This window comes from Phycodurus eques, chromosome 1, assembly GCF_024500275.1.
Source record: "Phycodurus eques isolate BA_2022a chromosome 1, UOR_Pequ_1.1, whole genome shotgun sequence".
In the NCBI taxonomy this organism is placed as follows: domain Eukaryota; kingdom Metazoa; phylum Chordata; class Actinopteri; order Syngnathiformes; family Syngnathidae; genus Phycodurus; species Phycodurus eques.
The window spans coordinates 29,984,664-30,009,784 of NC_084525.1; the positions used below are offsets into that span (position 1 = coordinate 29,984,664).

At 39.2% G+C, this 25,121-nt stretch overlaps 1 protein-coding gene across 1 annotated transcript; it reads right to left on the reverse strand.

Annotated features, from left to right (window-relative positions):
• Positions 1-722: 722 nt before the first annotated feature.
• LOC133408183 (protein-serine O-palmitoleoyltransferase porcupine-like) lies at positions 723-24,109 on the reverse strand. Its single transcript, XM_061686734.1, is given in 15 exon segments — positions 723-3,749; positions 6,930-7,037; positions 7,401-7,436; positions 7,438-7,487; positions 9,074-9,137; positions 10,148-10,224; positions 11,503-11,603; positions 12,958-13,083; positions 16,987-17,090; positions 17,092-17,118; positions 17,190-17,371; positions 22,150-22,193; positions 22,598-22,790; positions 22,946-23,088; positions 23,781-24,109. Coding segments are annotated over 14 exon segments (1,350 nt in total). The 5' UTR covers positions 23,082-23,088; positions 23,781-24,109; the 3' UTR covers positions 723-3,647.
• Positions 24,110-25,121: the final 1,012 nt, after the last annotated feature.

Sequence of the window (25,121 nt, forward strand, 5' to 3'; positions counted from 1 at the left end):
AAAAATGTTCATTGTCACCTGCCGGCATGTCCACTCATTACTTAGCCACTAAAATTGAAAGAAAGAATAATATGGTATATTAATTTGTATTGGGTACACCTCTGTCCCGTACTTACTTCCTACATGTGCTTCGCCACTCAGCTACGGCATGAATAATCAGTGCGGCTCAGCCTCTGGCTACAGTCGTCGCGTCAAGTTAAGGCGCTAACTCATTGAATATCAGTGCAGATCGAAACAAAACTGGCGTCGTGCAAGCGGAACTTTTAGTGAACTGTTTAACGACTTTTACAGTTGCATTCGGCTGCATCCTTCATTTCCGAAAAAGAAGACAAACTTTGTTTCACTTTCCTAATACAAAGAGATCAGTAACAAGATACTGCAGCAAGTGAAATTTTGTGGCCGCATTTTGCGTAATTGTGATATATTCATTTTCATACATGCAGGTGTCATGTTCATTTTTAGATACTTAATAAGGTGCTCTGAAAGAAGCTTTGACATGCAACAAAAGTAACTATTTTTAGAAATATACATGTTTTCAAAGGCTACTTTCCAACAATACATTTTCTTTATTGTTCTTAACTTCCATAAAAGTGTGTTGCAACTTAGTGTCTATAGGAAAATGTCGATCCCTGGGTGACAACAGCTGAGAACCGTAGGTGGTGATACTGCGCCACACTTGAGTGACTGTCCTAAAACAGTTTGGTTGAGAGAGAGAGAGAAAGAGGTTTGTTAATGTGCATAGATTTAATAGTAGAAATACAAAAGGCAACAAATAACGTGAAAAGGCTTCACCTTTTCATACAGTATGTAACTAAAATCAAACTTCAACGTGGACATTATACTGTATAACATTTGTATATAGAACATTTGAATTAATACTTCCATATGCAATGAGGTATTACTATATAGTTATTTTCATTTGTTTTGAAATTAACATTTGATGCCAAATAAACAGGATATGTGCAATACGTATGATGGGAGTTCACAATCACATTTACAAATATGTGTCTAACAGTCCTCATGGGTCAAAACAAGCAAATTGAGATATTTATATTTTCTAAATCTAGATTTAATTCCCTTAAAAAATATGTATAATACATGAAAGTACCTAAAACATTTACAAAGTTACAGCAATTTAGTGTTGGAATCCCTAGTTTTGAGGAAAAACATGTTTAAAGTGTTGGTACATACATCTTTCAAAGGTCCATAGCAACTAGTACCTTTCGAAAAAAGATATTCACCTCAAACTTTCAGGAACTATTGAAAGACCACTGGAAAGTAAATTCCAATAGCAGGTCAGGACATCATCAGAGATTTTAACAGCTGAGGAAGCTTGGCCTCTCAACAGATGAAATAGGCCAAAATTGGTGAATTAGTCACAACCAAAAAAATAACTTTGAAAATCCCACTTAGCTTACAACTGATCTCCTGAGGCTTCATCATCATCACAGTCTGTGAAACAATAGTCCCCCAGCATCTTTCCAACCACAGAATACTGCTCATATTAACTACCGCAATTTCTCGTGTATAATGCGCACCCATGTATAATACCCACCACCAAAGTTGACCTCAAAATTCTGGAAAACCCTTCTACCCATGTATAATGCGTTTTAACAATGCATGCTTTGCTTCTACCCATATCATCAAAAGGAAAAAATATCTGTATTTTGTTAGTTTTCTTTTAGAGAATTACTCTGAGGTTAAGCACTTTATTTGAACACGTAATACTTGCTTTTTAATTTACTTGCTCATATTTTGAAATTCACAGCCCCTACTTTTATTTAGTAAATGAGAAACCACACAGTTGTGCTCATACGTTTGATTACCCAGGCAGATTTTGTAAGGTGGGTACAATTCTTTAAAGACAATATGAAGGACCAGGCGAAACACTTAATTTTGTTTTAATAGGATTCAAATTAAACTGTCAAGCATTTCAGAAAAGCATTATCATTAAACAAATCATAACCATAAATAAATTAATGATGGTTGTTGTTCAGTCATCAATAGTATTTAAAACAAAACAATATTTCTATTTAAATTTATGAGCACAACTGTACATATATGCAGTCATAGTACCCCTGTCATATTGGAATGAAAGTGTAGGCTACACCTTTTTCATATCCCCTAGGTGGCGGTGGCATATTGGAATGAAAGTGTACACCTTTCTCATAACCTGTAGGTGGCGGCAGCATATTGGAATGAAACTACAGCTTTTTCATAACCACAAAATGGCGGCATACATTTATAAAATGTGAAGTTGTTTTTCTTCCATTTCCCCCTATACATATGTATAATGCACACTATTGACTTTTGACAATTTTTTTGGGGGTGACAATGTACACAAGAAATTACGGTATATCAGAGACCACCCCTGGACGCCATGATGGCTCATAATTTGCGTTGCTTCCAACACTAATTTTATGAATATTAACTACTACAAATGCATCTTAACTATACAGTATGTTTATTCCTCCCTGTGGATTTTAATTTGAGTGTTTTTTCATTCTCAATTCTTAATGTTTTTTTCTATGCATGTTTGAGTGCCAAATTAAACCACATATCACCTGACTGCCATCTGCAAACTGTTTGGCTCTTGACCATTATTTTGTAAACGTGGCCCTTAACTCTTAGCTTTCTGTAATTAAAGTTGATATATATTATACATTGTCTGTTTCTGTGTTTAGCAAGTTGTAATAGCATTTTGAAAATAGGATAAAGATTAAGAAAGTTATGAACGTTTGAAACTTGGATTCAACAAAAAAATGGGCCGTGTTCAATGTTATTTTTAGTTCTCTACATGCTGGGGCCACCCAAAAATGGATGGTGGGACACAAATGGCCCACGGGCTGTAGTTTGGACACCTCTAGAGTACAATGTTCTGGGATCCTTGTTTGTTTCAGTTTTCTTGCCATCTGCACAAATGGAATCCGCTCAGGACTTTGAGCTCCCTCGCCTAGTGTCTCTGTAGGCACGCAGCTACCTATTCATATCGGTTCTGCAACGGTAGTAGCTGATTTTTTTAGTTGTTTATTCGTTTTCATGGGATTATCCAGTCACTGCACCTTCTCAATGAAAGCATTTTTTCAAGGTACTAAGGTAGGAAATTCACATTGATTCCAACTTTTTTTCTCTCTGGTGTTAGAATCTGAAGATCAATTTTATTTTTGTACCGGCTCGAACTCAGAACACAGCCATGCGACTTCAGTTCGGTTTCGTGGTTGGTCATATGGTGTATTTTCGGCTTTTATTGGTTGCTATGTGCAATTAATTTATGATGCACATTGTTTACTAATTACTTGTTTTCATACACTTCAGCTACAATTCTACCTTTGGGCTGCTGGGACATGAAATTAAGAGACCTTAACAGTTATTTTTAATGTCAAAATATGAAAATATATATCTATAATAATATAATATTACGCGAAACTAACGGTCTACTTGCGACATGCGGACTCTTACCAAGAGTGGGTCACATATTTCAGGAAACATTTGTTACTTCACTGCATCTTCTCCGACCTCCATCTTGGAAAAAAATTAAGATTCAGTGGTCTACAAGTGGGGTCCCTTCATCCGGATCTCTGCAACTCCATGACGCTAGACTGAAAGGGTGACTGGTCTTCCAGCAATTGTGTTCTACTTTGACAACATCACAGGATTAATCGGTAGAAGACCCAGGAGACAAACATGACCCAGTGACTGGCCCAGTTAAGCTCTGACCATCTCTGAATGGTGTGGATGGCTGCATAACCCTGCAGAGAGATGCAACAAACAAGCATTTACAGTCAGGTCTATCTATAGATATTGGGACATCGACACAATTCTCATCTTCTTGGATCGAGACACCACCACAATGGATTTGAAATGCAATGAACAATATGTGCTTTAACTGCAGATTTTCAGTTTAATTTGAGGGTTTTTACATCCAAATCAGGTGAATAGTGTAGGAATTACAACAGTTTGTATATGTATGTGCCTCTAACTTTCTAAGGGACCAGAAGTAATGGGACAAATAAACAATCAAGAATCAAACTTTGACTTTTTAATACTTGGTTGCAAATCCTTTGCAGTCAATTACAGCCCGAAGTGTGGAATGCATAGACCTAATCCGATACTGGTTTTCTGTTGATGGTCTGCCAGGCCTCTACTGCAACCATCTTCAGTTCCTGCTTATTCTTGGGGCATTTTCCCTTCAGTTTTCTGTTCAGCAAGTGAAATGCATGATCAATCGGATTCAGGTCAGGTGATTGACTTGACCATTGCATAACATTCCACTTTTTTGCCTTCAAAAACTCTTTCAACTCTGATTTTGCTGTATGCTTCAGGTCTTTGTCCAATGGCACGTTGAAGCGTTGAAGCCCATGTATTCTGAAGCATTTGGCTGAATATCCATCCATCCATTTTCCATACCACTTATCTTCACTAGGGTCTATCCCAGCTGACTTCGGGCGAGAGGCCGGGTACAGCCCGAAATGGTCGCCAGCCACCCACAGGGCAAAAATAAACAACCAACCATTCACACTCACATTAACACCTACGGGCAATTCAGAGTCTTCAATTGACCGATCATGCATGTTTTTGGGATGTGGGAGGAAACCGAAGTGCCCGGAGAAAACCCACACAGGCACCGGGAGAACAGGCAAACTCCGGACAGGCGCAACCGGATTTGTACCCGCGTCCTCAGAACTCTGAGGCAGATGTGCTAACCAGTCATCCACCATGCCGCCTTGGCTGAATGAGCAGATAATATTGTCTAACACTTATTTATTAAGGGAAAAAAAACCTTTTCAAAGTTACCTGGCCCTGTGTGGAAAAACTAATGGCCGCATAAACCTAATAACTGGCTGGGCCATCCACAACAGCAAGAATTGAATTCAAGCGTTTTTGATAACTGGTCTTTCACATCTCTGTGGCAAATTTTCGCACCCTCTTCCTTGCAGAATTGTTTGAAATCAGCAAAAAGTTAGGTTTTTCGAGCACGAATGGCTTTTTTAAGGTCATGCCACTACATTTCAATTGGATTGAAGTCTGGACTTTGACTAGGCCACTCCAAAACCTTCATTTTATTTTTTCTAAGCCATTCAGAAACTGGAGAATCCAAATGCGCTTCAACTTGAGGTCACAAACAGATGGGTGAACATTCCAAGAAAAACTGAAATATCACACAGCCACAAGTATTCAGACCCTTTGCTCAGTATTTAGTAGAAGCACCCTTTTGAGCTAATACAGCCATGAGTCTTTTTGGGAATGATACAAAAACCTTTTCACACCTGGATTGGGGATCCTCTGCCATTCCTCCTTGCAGATCCTCTCCAGCTCTGTCAGGTTGGATGGTGAACGTTGGTGGACAGCCATTTTCAGCTCTCTCCAGAGATGCTCAATTGGGTTTAAGTCAGGGCTCTGGCTGGGCCATTCAAGAACAGTGACGGAGTTGTTCTGAAGCCACTCCGTTATTTTAGCTGTGTGCTTAGGGTTATTGTCTTATTGGAAGGTGAAACTTCGGCCCATTCTGATGTCCAGAGCTCCTTGGAGAAGGTTTTTGTCCAGGATATCCCTGTAATTGGCCGCATGCATCTTTCCTTCGATTGCAACCAGTCGTCCTGTCCCTCCAGCTGAAAAACACCCCCACAGCATGATGCTGCCACCACCATGCTTCACTGTTGGGACTGTATTGGACAGGTGATGAGCAGTGCCTGGTTTTCTCCACACATATCGCTTAGAATTCAGGCCAAAAAGTTCTATCTTGGTCTCATCAGAACAGAGCGTCTTATTTCTCCCCATCTTGGAGTCCTTCAGGTGTCTTTTAGCAAACTCCATGCGGTCTTTCATGTGTCTTGCACTAAGGAGAGGCTTCCGTCTCGCCACTCTGCCATAAAGCCCCGACTGGTGGAGAGCTGCAGTGATGGTTGACTTTACTACTCTCCCACGATTGCTCCGTTTGGCCGGACGGCCAGCTCGAGGAAGGGTTCTGGTCATCCCAAACCATTTTAGGATTATGTAGGCCACTGTACTCTTAGGAACCTTAAGTGCAGCAGAATTTTCTTTTTTTGTAACCTCGGACAGATCTGTGCCTTGCCACAATTCTGTGTCTGAGCTCTTCAGGCAGTTCCTTTGACCTCATGATTCTCATTTGCTCTGAAATGCACTGTGAGCTGTAAGGTCTTATATAGACAGGTGTGTGGCTTTCCTCATGAAGTACAATCAGTATATTCAAACACAGCTGGACTCCAATGAAGGTGTAGAACAAAATAATTTGCAAATCATTGCATTGCTTTTATTTATATACATTACATACACAACATCCCAACTTCATTAGGATTGGGGTTTGTCCATTCAAGTTTGTGATTGTAATGCACAAAATGTGAAAAAGGGTTATGTATACCTTTTCAAGGCACTGTATATGTATACATACAATTTATATGTATGCACTTGCCTTTCTTTGTGATGTACCTGCATTTTTATTGTTCAGTGTCCTTGAGTTTCCTAATGTACGTTTGAAATAAAAATATAAAGTTAAGTACGTGGTATTGGTGTGGGCATCTGGGGCTGCGTGAACTGTTGCCTCCATGAGTTAAAATCCTTTCTTTATTTAAGCTAGACACAGTTGTTTTCCACCCTCTGGGTTAGTACTCAGTTAGTGGAAGCAAACAGCTGACCAAGGTAGAAGAGGAGCTGGCCAAACTTTGGCAATAATCGTTGGTATTCTAATGAAAGTTGTATTTGCAATTGGCCCAGTTGTGTATGGGGCGGGATAAGGGTTAGCTCCTAAAACGAGCTAATTCCAGCATGATAACAATGATGCTGTATAAATATGTCTACAAATCTTGATCCTAGGGGGATTTTGAAAGCATGTCACAGACCTGGGAACTTTAAATTTGTAAGCCATGTAAAATGTATATCATGCCAAAAACCCAGGTTTCATCTATTCTTACCTCTTCCACTTCCTCTTCAACACCCGGATCAAACATGGAGCCCAAGTAGGTGAGGTGGAAGATGGCCAAGAAACTGAAAACTAAGTTAAGTAGCGTCACCCAATACTCCTGCAAAAAAGAAAAAGATTGAACACGGAATCAGATGAAATTATCTTCTTGCTTTAACTTGGCCAACTTGTGATGGATTTGTGCAGGTACGTATATACTGTAGATGAAGGGCAAATTGGATGAACATATTTGAATCTCATGTCTTCTTAAATACTGTGTAGACAGATAGTTAAGAATGTGTACTGATGTGAGCGACAACTTCATTGAGTGCATAATATACTGCATTTGTCTAGTAATGAGGATTATTGAAATATTAAAATGGTTTTAAATACGGTTTTATAAAAACAATTCTTAAGGTGTACACACTACAGGCACTTTCATCTGACAATTTGAATTTGAACAGCTGAGTAGAAGGCACTGTACCTTCTTATGCTGATGGCTGCAGTCAGAGGGACATTGTTCTAGAGAGGACACACGCACTGAAGATAACAGCGAGTCTCTTTCTCAGGACTGAGACGGGGAGAGAAATATACACGACCATTGTAACATGACAGAAACCTTTGCAGTGGAAATTTACGATGAAACATTACTGTACACTATGTAGGGTTGGACATCGTTTGAATTTGAATTCCCGATTCCGGTTCAAAACGATTCTTGATTTAAATTCTTTTAGGGGACTGGGTCAAAAATGTTCGCATGGTTTAAATAAAGGGTGTCCAAATTATGAAAATCCATGTTCTTAGAAGCCCGCAGCATAGACTAAAATAAACATTTGACCTGGGTTTTTTTAATAACCAATATCAATATCAAACCTATGAACTAAAAGGCAATGTGTGTGAAACTAACCCAATTGACTTAATGTTTATTAATTTATGTTTAAACTAAAACTTAAATATAGCACTGTTTTTATCCCGTCAAATGGTTTATATGGGCAAGTTTTAACTTGACTTCGTGTTTTAAGCTTGTAGACTTTTATTTTGAAGGGTATGCACCGGAACTCAGCATTTTGGCATGAAAAGTAACTTCACACGGCGCCGGTGATTTTTTAATTTTTATTTTTTAAATGGATTGAACCAAATGCTATAAAACGTAGATTCCTTTCCTTACTCACCGATGAGGCAGAAGGTGGTTGTGATAGTGTGAGACAACGGTTATGTGAATTTTGTCCCAATTCATTGTGACGTAAAGTTGCTACTGTAAAGTGTTAGCTCAATGTTCAAGGTTTTTTTTTTTTTTTTTTTAATTGTCATTGGCTCTCACGTTGGTTTGAAGACTAAAGCACGAAAAACCATTGGTGCAACCAACCGCTTTACCTTGTTAGCTGTCTCATTGTTGGCAGACGTATTTTATTGTTTCTCTCACCCAACTGACTTAGGGTTGACTTCACTGAAGCTCTGCGCGGTGTAGGGTGAGGCTCCGAGCGCATCAGATGCTACACATCGTGAAAGCCTCCTTTGGACAATATCTTATTCCAAGTGTTGCTTTGAGACGACTGGTCATTAATTTTAACAAAGTTAAGACACACTTTTGTTCGCCGCCGCCGTTGGGGACAAGCACGTCTTCGTCCGCCTTCTTTGTTAGTTTTCACCACTTCTTCTTCGGGCGGACAAGGCATCGAAACTGGGAACCGAAATGTTTAAATTTAAACGATTCCGGGAGAACCGGACTGTTAGTCCCGGTTCCAATCGGTTCTCGATGCCCAACCCTAACAGTATATCATTTGTGTTAGAGAGGAAAGTGTTGCCATGTGGTAAGAAATGTGCACCAAGAGAGTTTTCATTAGTCATTTTTTTTCAACTCCCAAAATTCTACTTCATTTAACAATAAGTTGAAAGCCAAAGTCATAACCTGACGTAAAACAGTGTGCCTGCCGGTTGTATTCAGACTTATGTTAAATTATGCACCACAGAATAATTACTGTATTCCTGAAACTGTATGTCAGGAAGTGCAGTATGGGGGAAAAGACACAAACCACAAAACAAAACCTAACATTATTTCAGCAAATGGCCCAATAACAACTAAATCAACAAATGTTCAATATTTCTTTACTTGGTATTTAAACTATATCCCTATAATGTGCAACATACTATTCATACCATGTTCAACATATGTGATGAAGCCTAAAGAGAGCAGCACAGCTCCTAGATGGAAACTCAAACCCTGAGGGGACACAAACTGCATGTTTAGTTCAGACAATCAGTAGAATTGCTTTTCACAATGAGAACCAAACAATTCCTAGAGAAAAGATACAGTGGTGCCTTGACATATGAGATATGAGTTTAATTTGTTCCGTGAGCACACACCTTTGAAATGAAGGGAAATTCCATTAATCTATTCCAGCCTCCCAATAAAACACGTAAAAAATGTTTGTAATTAGAAAAAAAGGCACTCTATATTATTGTACTTTAAAAAAAAATACAGTAATTACATTTAAATTGTAGAGAAACTGTTTTTGTCACATTTTTTGCTTCAGGTCAATGGACTTTGTGTTGCTCCTTCTAATGTGGGCATCTTGGTCCCCTGGGGGCAGTAAAATGTAGACATACAGATATACTTTATAATGAGCCGAGCTCAGTTCTTCAATAAGCCCCAGTAATTATAGTTATCCTTCGCAGAGGATGAAGAATATATGCCAGTGATTATTGTTACATTATCTGTCTACATATGCTGCGCCACTGTTTGTTTAAATATATGTTGCTTAAAGGGTTATAACACCGCAACACTGATGGAGGCCGTTTCCCATTTTGTGTTAGCATTAAGCCAGCTGACTTATCGGCAGTTATGTGGTTGTTTTAAATAAATGTGCAATTTTCTCTTGATTTATATTTAGTTCGACAGTAAACTTCAACTGGGAGTAGCAATAAACTGCTTGACGCCACCTTTTGAAGAACAGTTCACTATCGCCAAACTGCTACTTGTTGTTAAGTGAGTTGAGTTCACTGCGAACACACAGCACTCGTATCTCAATTTTGTGCTCGCAAGGTACAGCAAAAAAATGTAATTAAATAAAATACAAAAATTAATACAAAAAAGCCGAGCAACGGCTCGTATCTCGAAATATTCATACGTCGGGTCACTCATACCTAAAGGCATCACTAAATATGGAAACATGGATTTTTCAGAAGTAATATTAACTCGTCCGAACATGATTTCAAGTGTACTGTACTCACATGCAGTAAAGCACTGGCTGTGTATGTGACCAGGATGGCGGGAAATGTCCCAAGTTTCATGGCATTTTTGAAGACATCTGAACACAAGAACACAAAATGATGCGACTGAACCAGCACATATCAAATGACCTACAATGTACTGCATGTTTCTATGTTTGGTTTAAATACATTATATTGTGATGTTGGGTGTTGATGCTGTGTTGAACATTTATACTAATTAGACCTGATAAGTAGAGGTGGGACCAAGTCATTGCCTTGCAAGTCACAAGTAAGTCTCCTACACTTTGAGTATTGAGTCCTTTCGAGTCATTTTAACAACAAAATAAAATATATTTTAATACAGTGGGGCAAAAAACTATTTAGTCAGCCACCAATTGTGCAAGTTCTCCCACTTAAAAAGATGAGAGAGGCCTGCAATTTTTGTCATAGGTATACCTCACCTATGAGACAAAATGAGAGGGAAAAAATCCAGAAAATGACTGATTTTTAAAGAAGTTATGATCAAATTATGGTGGAAAATAAGTATTTGGTCAACAACAAAAGTTCATTTCAATACTTTGTTATATACCCTTTCTTGGCAATGACAGCGGTCAAATATTTTCTGTAAGTCTTCACTCATTGTTGCTGGTATTTTGGCCCATTCCTCCATGCAGATTTCCTCTAGAGCAGTGATGTTTTGGGGCTGTCGCTGGGCAACACAGACTTTCAACTCCCTCCAAAGATTTTCTTTGGGGTTGAGATCTGGAGACTGACTAGGCCACTCCAGGACCTTGAAATCCTTCTTATTAAGCCATTCCTTTGTTGCCCGGGTGGTGTGTTTGGGATCACTGTCATGCTGAAAGACCCAGCCACATTCCATCTTCAATGCCCTTGCTGATGGACGGAGGTTTTCACTCAAACTCACAATACACGGCCCCATTCATTCTTTCCTTTACAGTCGTCCTCGTCCCTTTGCAGAAAAACAGCCCCAAAGCATGATGTTTCCGCCCCTATGCTTCACAGTCGGTATGGTGTTCTTTGGATGCAACTCAGCATTCTTTCTCCAAACACGGCAAGTTGAGTTTGAGCCAAACAAGTGAGCTAGAGAAAGCGAGAGCTACAGCTAAGTTTGTTTCTTAGTGTTTTGGTCAAAAGTAGCAAGCCCTTTCAAGTCAATGGGTTCAAGTCCAAGTGAAGTCACGAGTCATTGGTCCAAGTCGATTTGCAAGTCTTGTAACATATTGTCAAATCTAAAGTCATCAAATTCACGACTCAAGTCTGACTCGAGTCCAAGTCATGTGGCTCGAGTCCACACCTCTGGTGATAAGTATTTTGTATTTGAAAGACCACGTGTTAGTGTAGAGTAGCACACTTACATATTTTAAGCCACTGTGACATGGGAATATTCCAGGATGTCACCACCATTACCATGGAGCGAGGCATTTCTACATTCAGAGGTTTGACCACTTCCATTTCCCTGAGTATCACACAATTGTGAACAAAACTGAGATAATCTTGAGCCTCTTGAAGAAAGAACGTTGTTCCTTTTAAACAATGTAAGGACTGTACTGTACTTTTAACTTTTCTGCATCTAAACAGCACAATGCTACATGCAGGGTTAATCCGTTTCAGCCAAATAAGGGGGTACAAATTGTCAACAGACCTCTGTAGTATCTTTGCGATTTAAATAAATTAAATAAAAATAAATGATCTCTATACATTAAATGTGGAAAAAGTACCTAAACATCCATCCATCCATCTTCTTTACTGCTTATCCTCACTAGGGTCGCGGTCTGCTGGAGCCTATCCCAGCTATCTTCGGTAGGGAGGCGGGGTACACCCTGAACCGGTCACCAGCCAATCGCAGGGCACATACAAACAAACAACCACTCACATTCACACCTACGGGCAATTTAGAATCCTCAATCTACCTACCATGCATGTTTTTGGGATGTGGGAGGAAACCGGAGTGCCGGAGAAACCACCCAGGCACGGAGAACATAGAAACTCCACACAGGCGGGGCCGGGATTTGAACCCCGGTCCGCAGAACTGTGAAGCAGATGTGCTAACCACTCCTTCACCCTGCCGGCAGTACCTAAACCATTTCGTTAAAACAAAGTACGATACTTTGTGGCTTTACTGTCATTTCCAGGTCACATTATAAACACCAGGGTACGGTGGACGACTGGTTAACACATCTGCCTCACAGTTCTGAGGACCCGGGTTCAAATCCGGCCTCGCCTGTGTTGAGTTTGCAAGTTCTCCCCGTGCCTGAGTGCGTTGTCTTCAGGTACTCCGGTTTCCTCCCACATCCATGCATGCATGGTAGGTTAATTGAAAACTCTAGATTGACCGTAGGGGTAAATGTGAGTGTGAATGGTTGTTTGTTTATATGTGCCCTGCCATTGGCTGGCGACCAGTTCAGGATGTAGCCCGCGTCTCGCCCAGAGTCAGCTGGAATAGGCTCCACCCTGTCCGCGACCCTAGTGAGGATAAGCGGTTAAGAGAATGGATGGATGGAGTATACACACCTAGGGAGCATATTTGCATGGTACAGTATATGAGTACCTAATGAATGAACTAGCATTGTATGTGCTCAATTTATTTAACTCGTGATCAGTTGTGACATTTATGAATTTACGTGAAATTTCTGAGGGAATGGTACTGAGTAAGTATTGTAGCCTGCTCCTAAAGTACAGTAATTATTAATTAATTGTTCAATTTGATTGCATGTATTTTCTAAACTTCACTAGTTCATTAAATGACTGCAACCTCTAAAATTGTTGGCATCTGAATAGCATCCAGAAATCTTTGTCTTGGCTGTACTCACCACCGGATGTTGTCTTTTTCCTCAATGCGGCCAGCTCCAGCCAGAATGCTGGTGCTTTCACTGAGGTGGCCCACAAAGTAGTTACTGAAGTGGAATGACAATGCATTCTCATAGGCACGCAGCCACCTACATATCACACAACAACAAAAAACCATTAATTTGCTAACAACAGTTTTCTTGAAAGCTCCTGAAGACCTGAGAACACTTAAAATGATTTTCTACTTTTCTAAATGACAGAAATCATGAATGGTGTCCTTTTTCGTAGATACTGTGCTATATATGGGCTGAGGCCACAGTCAGTTTCCATACTTTTTAGACCCAGTGTACTTTTTTGGGCCCCATATAATGCATACCCAAAGACCTGGACAGTGAACAAGTTGATATTTGGGCGAACGTGAACTAAACTTAGCTCATTTCTGCCTGATGAACGTTAATGAGAACACCCTCATTCTGGCGTTTGAACGGTTTTCGAACGAAAGTTAACATTCAAGTGTGCCAGGTTTTATTGGAGAGGTCCAGGACAAACCCCAACTGAATACATGTATGAGCCTTCATATGTCATTCATATGTTGGGGGATAAATTGCCGTATTTGGCAACCGATTCACTGCGGCCATCACTCATGTTTACATGCGTGAGGTGCGTTCAGGGACACCCCATAAATGGGAGTGAATGTGTTCTTTGTAAGGAAAAGTATTATTTGTATCAGAATGCTTTAAATACCTGTATGATCACACTGTCATAATATTGAATTTATTTTGTTTTATAATATAAGACTATTGGGTGGCGACCAGTTCAGGGTGTACCCCGCCTCGCACCCAGCCTCAGCTGGAAATTAAGGAAATTATATACAATATAACTAATATATAGATGATTTTTGGGGGGGAAAAGTCACTACAAATTAAAAGGAACAGAGGAAAAAAATAACCAAACAGATCGAACATGTGTTCATAGAAAAAGGAATCACTTCATGAAAAAGTAATGGACATTGTATTTTAAAAAAAAACATTCAATGCTTGGATGAAATGATTGTAACTTTCAATATTTGGTTGATACAAGTAGCCTTTTCTGTTCAGTGAATGGTTTTATCATGTCAAGAACGTCACTAATAACTTTAGTTTTTGTTTTTAGTTTTGTGATTATGCATCTCCGCATGCAAATGTACACGTGAACCAAATTGTTGTTGTTTTTTAAAACACAGTGGTCACAGAAGTAACCTGAATCTGACAAAAGTAATTTAAAAAATTAATGAAAATTAACCAATGAAATTCAGACATTGCATGGGTTTTCTCCAGGGTACCATGGTTTCCTCCCACATACCAAAAACATGCATGGTAGGTTAATTGATTACCGTATTTTTCGGACTATAAGTCGCAGTTTTTTTCATATTTTGGCCGGGAGTGCGACTTATACTCCGTAGCGACTTGTATGTGAAATTATTAACACATTATTATGTAATTTCACGTTATTTTTACACTGACAACCACACGAGGGCGCTCTATGCCTGACGAAAAGCGACGTAGAAGAGGAAGCGGCGCATCGTCTACCTCCGGAGTTGGCGGGGTTGTTTAGAAGTGACACAGGATGAAGATTTCATTGGATTTAGTGATTTGGAGTGACACTGATGGTTTGGTAAACTTGTTAGCATGTTGTTTCTCCTATAGTTAACATACCAGGCACGTTCTCAGTTCGTTGTTTTTGCGTCATGTAACATTAGCTGAATGTGTAACGTTAGCATAACGCACACCTATTCAGCCTGTTGTTCTCTATTCTATTTTTATTTTAAATTGCCGTTTAAGATAAAATGTCTGTTCTTGGTGTTGTATTTATCAAATAAATTTCCATACTCCAGTGCGACTTATATATGTTTTTGCCTTCTTTATTATGCATTTTTTGGCTGGTGCGACTTATACTCCCATTAGCTGAATGTGTAACGTTAGCATACCGTACACCTATTCAGCCTGTTGTTCTCTATTCTATTTTTATTTTAAATTGCCTTTCAAGATAAAATGTCTGTTCTTGGTGTTGTATTTTATCAAATAAATTTCCATACTCCAGTGCGACTTATATATGTTTTTGCCTTCTTTATTATGCATTTTTTGGCTGATGCGACTTGTACTCCGGAGCGACTTACAGTCCAGAAAATACAGTACTCTAAATTGCCTGTAGGTGTGAATGTGAGTGCGAATGGTTTTTTGTTTATATGTGCCCTGCGATTGGCTGGCAACCAGTTCAGGGTGTACCTTGCCTCTTGCCGAAATTCAGTTGAGATAGGCGCCAGAACACTGGTGACCCTTGTAAGGATAAGTGGTTAAGAGAATGGATGGATGGAAGTAATCATTGTGTTTTGGTGACATAGTGTGTACCACATTAAACAGAGACCAGAGGAAGTGAAGAAAGGAAAGGAAGAACATTTATGACAAACTGAAGAGACGGTAATACGAATGGTAAGAGGCCAGAACAACCTCCAAAGAAATTAAAGGTGAACTCGAAGGTCAAGGTACATCACTGTCAGATTGCATCATCCTTCATTGTTTGAGCCAAAGTGGATTTCATGGGAGACGACCGAGTAGGACACCACTGTTTAAAATAATTCATAAAAAAGCCAGACTGGAATTTGCCAAACTTCTGGGAGAATATCCTATGGACACCTACACAAAACGAACTTTTCAGATCTATGTTCACAGACACAAAAATGAAGGATACCAAGAAAAGAACATTCTTCCGACTGTGAAACATTGAGGAAGCTCTATTATGTTCTGGGGCTGCTTTGCAGGGTACAATAAAATCTCAAAGACTATCAAGATATTCTAGAGAGAAATGTGCCTGCCCAGTGTCAGAAAACTTGGTCTCAGTCACCGGTCACGGGTCTTGTAACAGAACAATGACCCAAAACACAGCTAAAAACACACGGTTATTTAGAAAATTAAAATAAAATCAATTAAACAGGCCTGGCCAAAAATGATGGTTTCCTTAATATATTGTTGCACAACCTTTTGAGGCTATCACTGCAATCAAATGATTTTTTTTTTTTACTTTCAATGAGACTTCTGCACCGCTCAGCAGGTATTTTGGCCCATTCTGGAGCAAACTGGATCACACTGCTCCAGTTGTCTCAGGTTTGAAGGGTGCTTTCTCCAGACACCATGTTCCAGCTCCTTTCACAGATATTCGATAGGATTTACATCAGGGCTCATAGATGTCAACTTCAGAATAGTCCAATGTTTTGCTCTCAACCATTCCTTTTTTTAGCCATTTAAAAAGGCCAACGGACTGATTACAAGTTTGAAGACACCTGTTATGCTAAATAGAGGACACCTTGTTTGAACATTGTCCCGATGGTCAAATTATTTTCAATCTTTTCTAGGGGTACCATCAATTTTGTCAAAGCCTGTTTCATGTTTTTGTAAATAATTCTGTTGAACCACAATTCAAAAGCCGTGCCTAATTTTCATTGATTAATTATCATTACATTATTTATTATTACTTGTCAGATTCAAGTTATTTTTGTGACCATTGTGGGTTATTCTATCATTAAATGGGGGGTATCAACAATGTTGTCCATGTGTATATGCATATGCATGTGTATATAAATAATAGGTATAAATCCCTATATATATATATATAAGGATTTTTGTTTGTTGTTGCTCCTTTTTATTTAGAAGGTTTGAGAAATTTTTTAAATGTTTCTTTAGTAAATGAGCTAAGCTGAACTGCATTAAACAAAACTGAACTCGCATGCATGCATGTCCAAAAAGCACGTTAACAACTACATATCAGAAATGCAACAGTAGTGACTGACAACACTGAGCTGCGCCACTGCAGTCACACTTGCAGATAATGGATTAGGACTTCCAAACGAATTGTAAAATTACTGTAAAAATGCAGAACCTTAGAGTATAAAGACAATAATGATCCTACAGCAGAATTTACTTATCCAAATAACTCAAGGCATTCGAACAAATTAAGACCAATACGTCTAGTGCATTTTTTCTTTTGTGGGTAAATATACAAACAACAAATGTTCTCACTTGCGTATGAAGGTATTTCCGTGGATGGGGATGAAAAAAAGGAACAGGTATGGCGCTACGCAAGAGGACACCAGCAGGCAAATCTGACTCTTTAAGAAGGCTGATAGAGGAACGCCGCAGCCATAACCAGCTCTGAGGAAAGGAAGGTTTTAACGCCTTAAAAGCACATCAAAGAATGCAAAAACTAACAAAACAAATCTTACCAGTTGTCTGCCAACAATAGCAGCCTTATATGTTGAGAAACTGATCCAAGGCCCGAAGACTACGTTGCCCACAAAAAGAACATAGCCAAGGAACTCTGTTGGAGTGGGCAAAGCACTGACTGCTCCTCTGTCCAGGTCAAAGGCCAGCGAAATGGCTTTCATGGCCACCACCATCTGACTGCCTGTCAAATGCACACAAAGCCACACTTTTATTAGCAAGTAATTTATGTAGAAAACAGAATTGAATCTAAAGACAGTATCCTACTCCAGTCCTATCCACCATTCCCCCATGAATCTTTCCACAAGGATTAATTTCATAAATATTGGATCTGCACCTTATCCAGATCCATACCAAAATGTATTGGGTTCTACCTTGATCAATGCCACAATCTCCACAAAGTTAGAAAATTCAACAAGTAGTTTTTTTTTCATAATTGAATAACAAACGCACGCAACCAAAAATATTTGAGGTGTCTAAATTTATACTTTTATCTATCTTTTTGGACATATATATTTGAATTCATAAAAGTACCTATGCTTGCATTAAGAATTGCTGTAGCTTTTTTATTCATTTAAAAAAAATATCAAATCTTCTAAAAACATGGAGGTGCAAAATCCTAGACTTATACAAATTAAAATCTTATCAAAACAAGCAGGTTCTAAATCATAGACTTCATCGAAAGTGGGACAAACTGAGGAGTCTGTCACTTGTGATTCCAGTGAATTCAATGTTTCCTGCAAGGCCTGTGATAAAGAAGTCTTCCAATCATGATTCCAACAAATACAATTACTGCATTTCCCCAATAGCCAGACAAATAAATGGCTTTGTTCAAAAAAAAAAAAAAAAAAAAAAAAAAAAAGGGGGTGACCCTCCAAAATGACATAATATTGTGTATATTGACTTGCTGGTGTGTTTTGGATCGTTATCCTAATGTAGAACCCAAGCGCGCTTCAGCTTGAGATCACAAACTGATGGCTAAGCATTCAAATTCAGGATTTTCTGTTAAAGAGCAGAATACATGGTTCCATCAATCACAGCAAGTTGTCTACGTCCTGTAGGAGCGATCAGCCCAAGACCATTACACACCACCACCATGTTTGACTGCTGGTATGATGTTCTTTTTTCTGAAATGTTGTGCTACATTTACGCCAGCTGTAACAAGACACACACCTTCCAAAAAGCTCAACTTTCATCTCGGCAGTCCATATAATATTCTCCAAAAAGTCTTGAGAATCATTCAAGTGTTTTTTTTTGTTTTTTTTGCCAAAGTAAGACAAGCCTTTATGTTCTTTTTGGTCAGCAATGGTTTTCGCCTTGCAATCTCTGCCATGGATGCCATAGGTGTGGCAGGCCTGGGTGTGGATGGAGAACTTGAACTTGGGTATGAAAAATCACAGTTGTAACGGGGGGGCAATCGCTTTTTCACATAAGGCCATGTAGGTTTAGATTTTTTTCCCTTCATTAATAATAAATAAAAACAATTTAAAAACTGCATTTTGTGTTTACTTGTGTTGTCTTTGACTAATATTTAAATTTGTTTGATGATAGGAAACATCGACGTGTGATAAACATGCAAAAAAAAATAAAAAATCAAGAAGGTGCAAACTCTTTTCCCACACCACTGTATTCATTCTGCGTCCATTGACGCGTAGTAAAGACCCGTCCTACGTATGTGTGTGTTGGTGAAGAGCTTCCACACACATTGAATCAAAAGTTCGAATCCTGTCTTGGTGCTAGCCAATCAGAGGCAGAGTAGGGAGAGTTACCGTTCCATACAATGGACACAGGAGGTTTTTCTGGACTAAAGTTTCATTGTTGTGGTAACACCCTCCGCGCCGCTCACAACGCAGCAGCCCGCTGGCAGAACGGCGTCACGTCCGTAGATGAGCACAACTATATATATATATATATATATATATATATATATATATATGGGAAAGTTACTGTTTATAAACCATAACCAAAGCGGCACACATCAATAGTCAGGCAGTAGTTGATTTCAGCAAACTCATTTTCAGAGTCCTTTGACAGCTAAAGGTCAATGACAGGTAAAGGTCTCCCATCACAGTCCAGCAGTTCGAGGGCGGGCCGTAGTTTACATTTTTTTTAATCCTTTATTTAACAGGGTAAAAGCTTATTGAGAGGTAACATCTCTTTTTCAAAAGGGGAAAGGCAGCAGAAATTATACAGGCAGCAAAAAAGTTTCAGTAAATAACACGACCACATTCATACAATAAATAAAAATGAAGACTAAAAGAAATAACATTAAAATGTATGGCATCTGATTTAAAAACAAAGCTCAAATGCTTTTGAGTACATATCTGGTGTTTTTTTTAATTCATTCTAATTTGGCAGGCTTTAAGACATTTTTGGGGCCTCTTTAGTGGGTGAATGACTATCCCTATGTGCCAAATGTTTAATATTTGTTGAAGTGCAGTTTTTTTGTCGGATTTCTCTTTTAAAAATTGTACTTGAATTATTATGCTCTATGATATCATCAGTGGCATAAAAAAAAACATTAATGATACTATTGTTTATCGTGATAATTTTTTAGAAAATATATTGTCCTAAAAAATGTGCTATCATGGCAGGCTGAAACATAATATTGAGAGAGAGCAAGAGCAACGGATAACACACAAATATTGTACAAATTGTACAATTAAAAATCTACAATATAGCGGGACGCGAAGCAACAACCATATAGCAGAGGATTATTGTATCCGTACTCCGTGATGATAAGTTGCAGGGACTCGTTGTTTCCAGACATGTGCATCCTGGGACTCACGTAGTCTCAAGTGTACAATGATATGATATATAATATATACAGTGGAACCTTGCTAGAATGGACTAATAGGGGTGGGAGGGTCGATTAGCCATAACTTTGAAGCACTCTTTTTGAGCCCATATGCACCCATATTAGTGTACAGCACAAAATTATAGATTTTTAGGTTTTTTTTCCGTGGCATAAAACACCCAGTCTGAAGTTATTTTAAATGAATACAAAAAAAAGCTTGAAAATGTTTGGAAGTTTCACATTTTATCCAAACGTGCTAGGCCGTGTGCTTGGTCATGGTAGCATTGTTGACGTACAGTATATATCATAGGTGAGTCACTTTCATGAGCCACGAGAAATTAGTGTTCTTCCCAGTTCCCAATCCATTGCGAAAGGCTTGACAAAAAAAAAAGTAACTATACCAAAAATAGTATGTTCCAGTCTCCAAAGACTTGTGTTTTATATTCCTCAGAGCCAAGCCGCTCTCTCTCTACCAGTGCTCTATGCACAATAGACAATAGATAGAACCATCATCACATTTCCGCCACGTCAATGCCCCACATTAAAATGCCATGATATTGTTTGGTCCCGATGGTCCGTTTTATCCAGACATATATATATATATATATATATATATATATATATATATATATATATATATAAACTTTCTGTACCACTTATCCTCACAAGTGTCATGGGTGTGCTGGAGCCTATTCCAGTTGACACTGGGCGAAAAGCGGGGTATGCCCTGCAATGGTCGCCAGTCAATCACAGGGCACATATAAACAAACAACCATTCACACACACATTCACACCTAAGGGCAATTTAGATTCTTCAATTAACCTACCATGTGTGTTTTTTTGGGATGTAGGAGGAAACCGGAGTACCCGGAGAAAACCCACGCAGGCACGGGGAGAACATGCAAATTCCACACAGGCAAGGCCGGATTCAAACCCGGGTCCTCGGAACTGTGAGGCAGATGTGCTAACCAGTTAATAATTGGCATAATAATGACGTAAGTAATCATGACATAAGGAAGTTCATAGCTAATCATATGCAGTATATTCTAAGTGAACACCCAAGGACTTACAACATTCTTGATGCCAGGAAACTAGAGCCCGGTACACACAAAGACAATCGGCCTGTTTTTGTGCCAATTTTGCCTTTCCCGACTGAGCATCTCCAACGCAAGACAATCTTAAGTCTTGTAAGCTTATCCTATCAGGTTGTCCCTTAGGTCTGATGTGTGTTACGAGTGGATTTGTCACGATTTTAGGGTCCAAAACAGGTCGGGGCCAACAATCTTAATAATAATGAACATCTTCAATATTTATGACCAAAACTCTTCATGTGTGTGGGTAACGCCGACTTCTCCCGAGTCATGACGTCGATAATGGTGACGTGAAACAAACTGTAGCCAAAACAAAGAAGCGACTGTAAATGAAAACAAAAATGTCTTACCCGATGTCTTTTATGTAGTCAAGAAGTATTTTCCAAAGCAAGTTTTTTTGGGAGAAAAATAACAGCCATTTTACAAGGCCCTTGGCTCCAGCAACCTTCGGGAACACTGGGGAAACATCGGCGTGTATTCCTAAGTGTTTCGCCTTCAATTTTGTGAGATCACATGTGATCACGCGAGACTTCAAGATCGGCGGTGCAACAGAGTCTTTATGTGTGTGGTCTGCTGTGTTGAGATTTTCGAACCACACCACACACACACGACGACCAAAACTGTTGAATGCCCTATTTTTCATCTTTATGTTTGGGGTCTGTCGCAGATAAAAAAAAAATATTTTAAGAGTGGAAAAATATTTATGTATGAACCAGGCCTTAACCAATTTTTAATTAAGTTCAAAAGTCTAGTAGTATAGGAGTATTTTTTTCTCTTTTTGAACTTTGGAAGAATTCTAAGCACCAGAAGACTTACTAAATGTTCTTCCTTTTTAAACTCAGCCAATTTGTCAGCACAAAAAAACTTTTTAACATCGAATTTCTAAAAATATTTTCCGATAATTTTTTTTTAACACCGAAAAGCTAAGGCTGAAGGTTTAGTCCAATGATGTTGGTAAATTCGGACAGAGCAGTACTCAGGCTCAGGATGCAGCCTCCTTAGACTTCATATGTCTGATTTTGATATACATCACATTAGCTCTTTGCGGGTGTATGGAGAGTATAAAACATTTACCTCTGATCTTATGCCAGGTCACTGTGTCAATTAAATGTAATTCTCTGAAAAACAAAAAAAATAACACAATATAACAACACTTCAAATCTCCCCCATAACAAAACCAAACAAATCTTCAAAACCAAGTAATAGTCATTTTTAAAATAGCTATGATTAAGTACTTTGGAATGGTAGGCTACTTGAATTTAAATTGACAATGTTAAATGAAATAATGTTGCATTCTCAGCAGCTGAAAAGTGTGTTGCAATCGTGAAGAAGCAATTTCTGGACACTGTCAGAGAGGTCTTAATTTAACAGTGTCTACTACTGTGATTCGTAGTTGGCACAGTAGAATTGTTATGCATCGCACTCACTCTTTGGTGTAGCTAAATAAAGTCATTACCATATTAAACATTAGACAGACCATGTGGTACTTTGAATACCATTCACCTCTAAAGTGTTTTCTTACCCAATGAGGAGGTAAACTAGAATGGCAGTGGAGAGGAAGAGGCCTTTGCTGCTTGAGTTTCGGCCAAGAAGAAGAACGAAGTAGCAAAGCAGACTGAGCAACATCACCCACAGCATGTGCAGGTTAAAGAAGAGGAAAAGGCTGTACATCCCCGCCAACAGCGACACAACATGATTCATAGAGGACGCACCTCCTGAGAAAACACACAAAGGAAAGCACTTGGGATTACAATTCGTGTGGACATTGGTTTGTTGTTTATGAGGCCAACCTACAAATATGCCAATTGTAAAAGTTGGGATGGAAATGGAGTTTATGTGTAATCTTTTGAAAGAAGTCTGTGATACTCACCTGTCCTGAACAGCAGCCTGCAGAGGAGACAAACGAGCAGAAGCCTCCAGACCTGCTCAAAGCCTTGCAGGAGTGTGCTGACCCCACAGCTCTCAGCCAGCTCCATCAACACCAAGAGCCTCCTGTACATGTCCATGGTGCAACTGCAGAAAAACACACCCATTAAATGCCTCTGCTGTTATCACTTGTTTGATTTATGACTTGATTACAATTCACCAACAAAAATACAGTGCTTACATACTGCACAGTTAGCAATGAAAAAAGTGAGACAATATATGGCATATGGGACACAGGAATAATTGATGAATAAAGACTGCTCATCCATAAAATTGTACCTAATAAATTGCATTCCAATTATATAAGTAGAACATCTTCTAATGCTTCACTAAAAACTATTTCATTTCCAAACCCACCCTTTTCACATGAAAACTGCACATAAGTTTGGCCAGATTTTAAACTGTTTAATTTTCATTATCTGGGTCTTGAGTCTATCATGTAATACATGTTTTGTGCTACATTTGCGGTGGTCTTTTCTTGATTCATTCAACTCTTAATAATAAGTAGCTATTGGCATCTTTGTTACTTTCTTGTCGTTACGCTAATACTGTCCAAAAAAAACAGCAGTTTCCTCTACAGTGCATCAAGTTGAATCATACATAACTGCAGTAGTAAAGGTTTAGTCTGGGCTTCCTTGTTTTAGGGGGGGGGGGGGGGGTCTTATATTTTCATTACGGCACTTGTTACGCGCTCGTATAACTTTTAATTAGTACTTGGCGTGCAGTAGCGTAACAAAACAGTCGATAACAAAAAACTTGTTAGCACATGTCCGGTTTACCTTTCGTCAACTTTATTCGGAAGGAATACTCCAGGTGAGCAAAGCAAAGACGATCATATTGGAAGACTCTTGAACCACGTGACAAATTTATTTCATATTTGCTGGCTTAGGAAAATGAGCAACATTTGGAGCTAGCGCCAAGATGCATTAATAGGATTCCTACATAGTTTCCAGGCAGGACACGCCCCTCTGCAACATGATTGGCTCCTGCGTCGCGCGAAGGGCAGGCTACGCAGACGTAACGAGAAGACCATTCCAAACGTGTATCACATTTGTAGGAAAAAAAACTTTGTTATGGTTTGGTTTGGGGGCTAGGTTTGGGTCTTAAGGCGGTTTAGGATAGGTTGCGGTTAGTGGGAAACACATTAACGCATCCACATACATAACACATACTACTTTTCCCGTCTAGAAGCAGTAGGCCGTGTTCTGCCGGGATACAGCAGCCAATCGTAGTGCGGCGGCGCGTGTCCAGGAGCCAAGGATATTGGAGCAGAGCATGTCCTGCCTGGAAACTTGTGGGAATCCTAATAACGCCGCCAAGATGTGTGATGTACTGAATCATGCGAATCAGTTCATTAAAAAAGATTCGTTCTAAAGGTTCGTTCACCGAATCGTTCAGTTCTTTTTCACAAAATCATTCAAGTGGTTCCTCATTCATTTAATGATCCATGGCTGAGGTTCACGTTCACTGAAGGACTATGCGTTGTTGTTGTCATGTATTGTAAACTAGGAACGGGGAGATTATTAAATAAACAAAAAAAACTTCGGCTAAATTATCACCTCTCTCTTTCTCTCGCTCTCTCAGCAAGCTCTCGAACACCCGGCTTCGGTTGTGACTTGTGAACATGCGTGCAGCGAGCTCAACTACCGCACATCCTTCCGCGTCCGTTTACGTCCAGCTAGGCTCTCGCCAACTGGTGTGACTTCTGCATTCCACCGCGGTGGACAGTATCGCTGACGCCAGCCCCCGCCAGCCGGGCTTTTTGCTCACTCACCTTGCTGTTATTGTCATCTGATTAGTGGAAAGCGTCTTTGAGTGTCTTGAGAAGCGCTGTATAAATTGAATGTGTTATTATTATTTATATTACGAAATAAAAAAATATTTAATAATCGCATTAGAGACACAGAGGGTATGATATGTGTGTGTACGTGAAAACTATTATTAATCTACATTTATTTTAAATATGTGTGCTTGTTTTCATATGCTTGACTGACTCAAAGAAAATTAGCCGTTAGCTTGAAGAAACAGCTGCGAGTGAAAGCTATCCCCCTCCCCCTCGAGGACGTCAGGACTTGGGTTAAAATCACTCATGGGTACGTTCACTGCGTAGTACGTCGTTC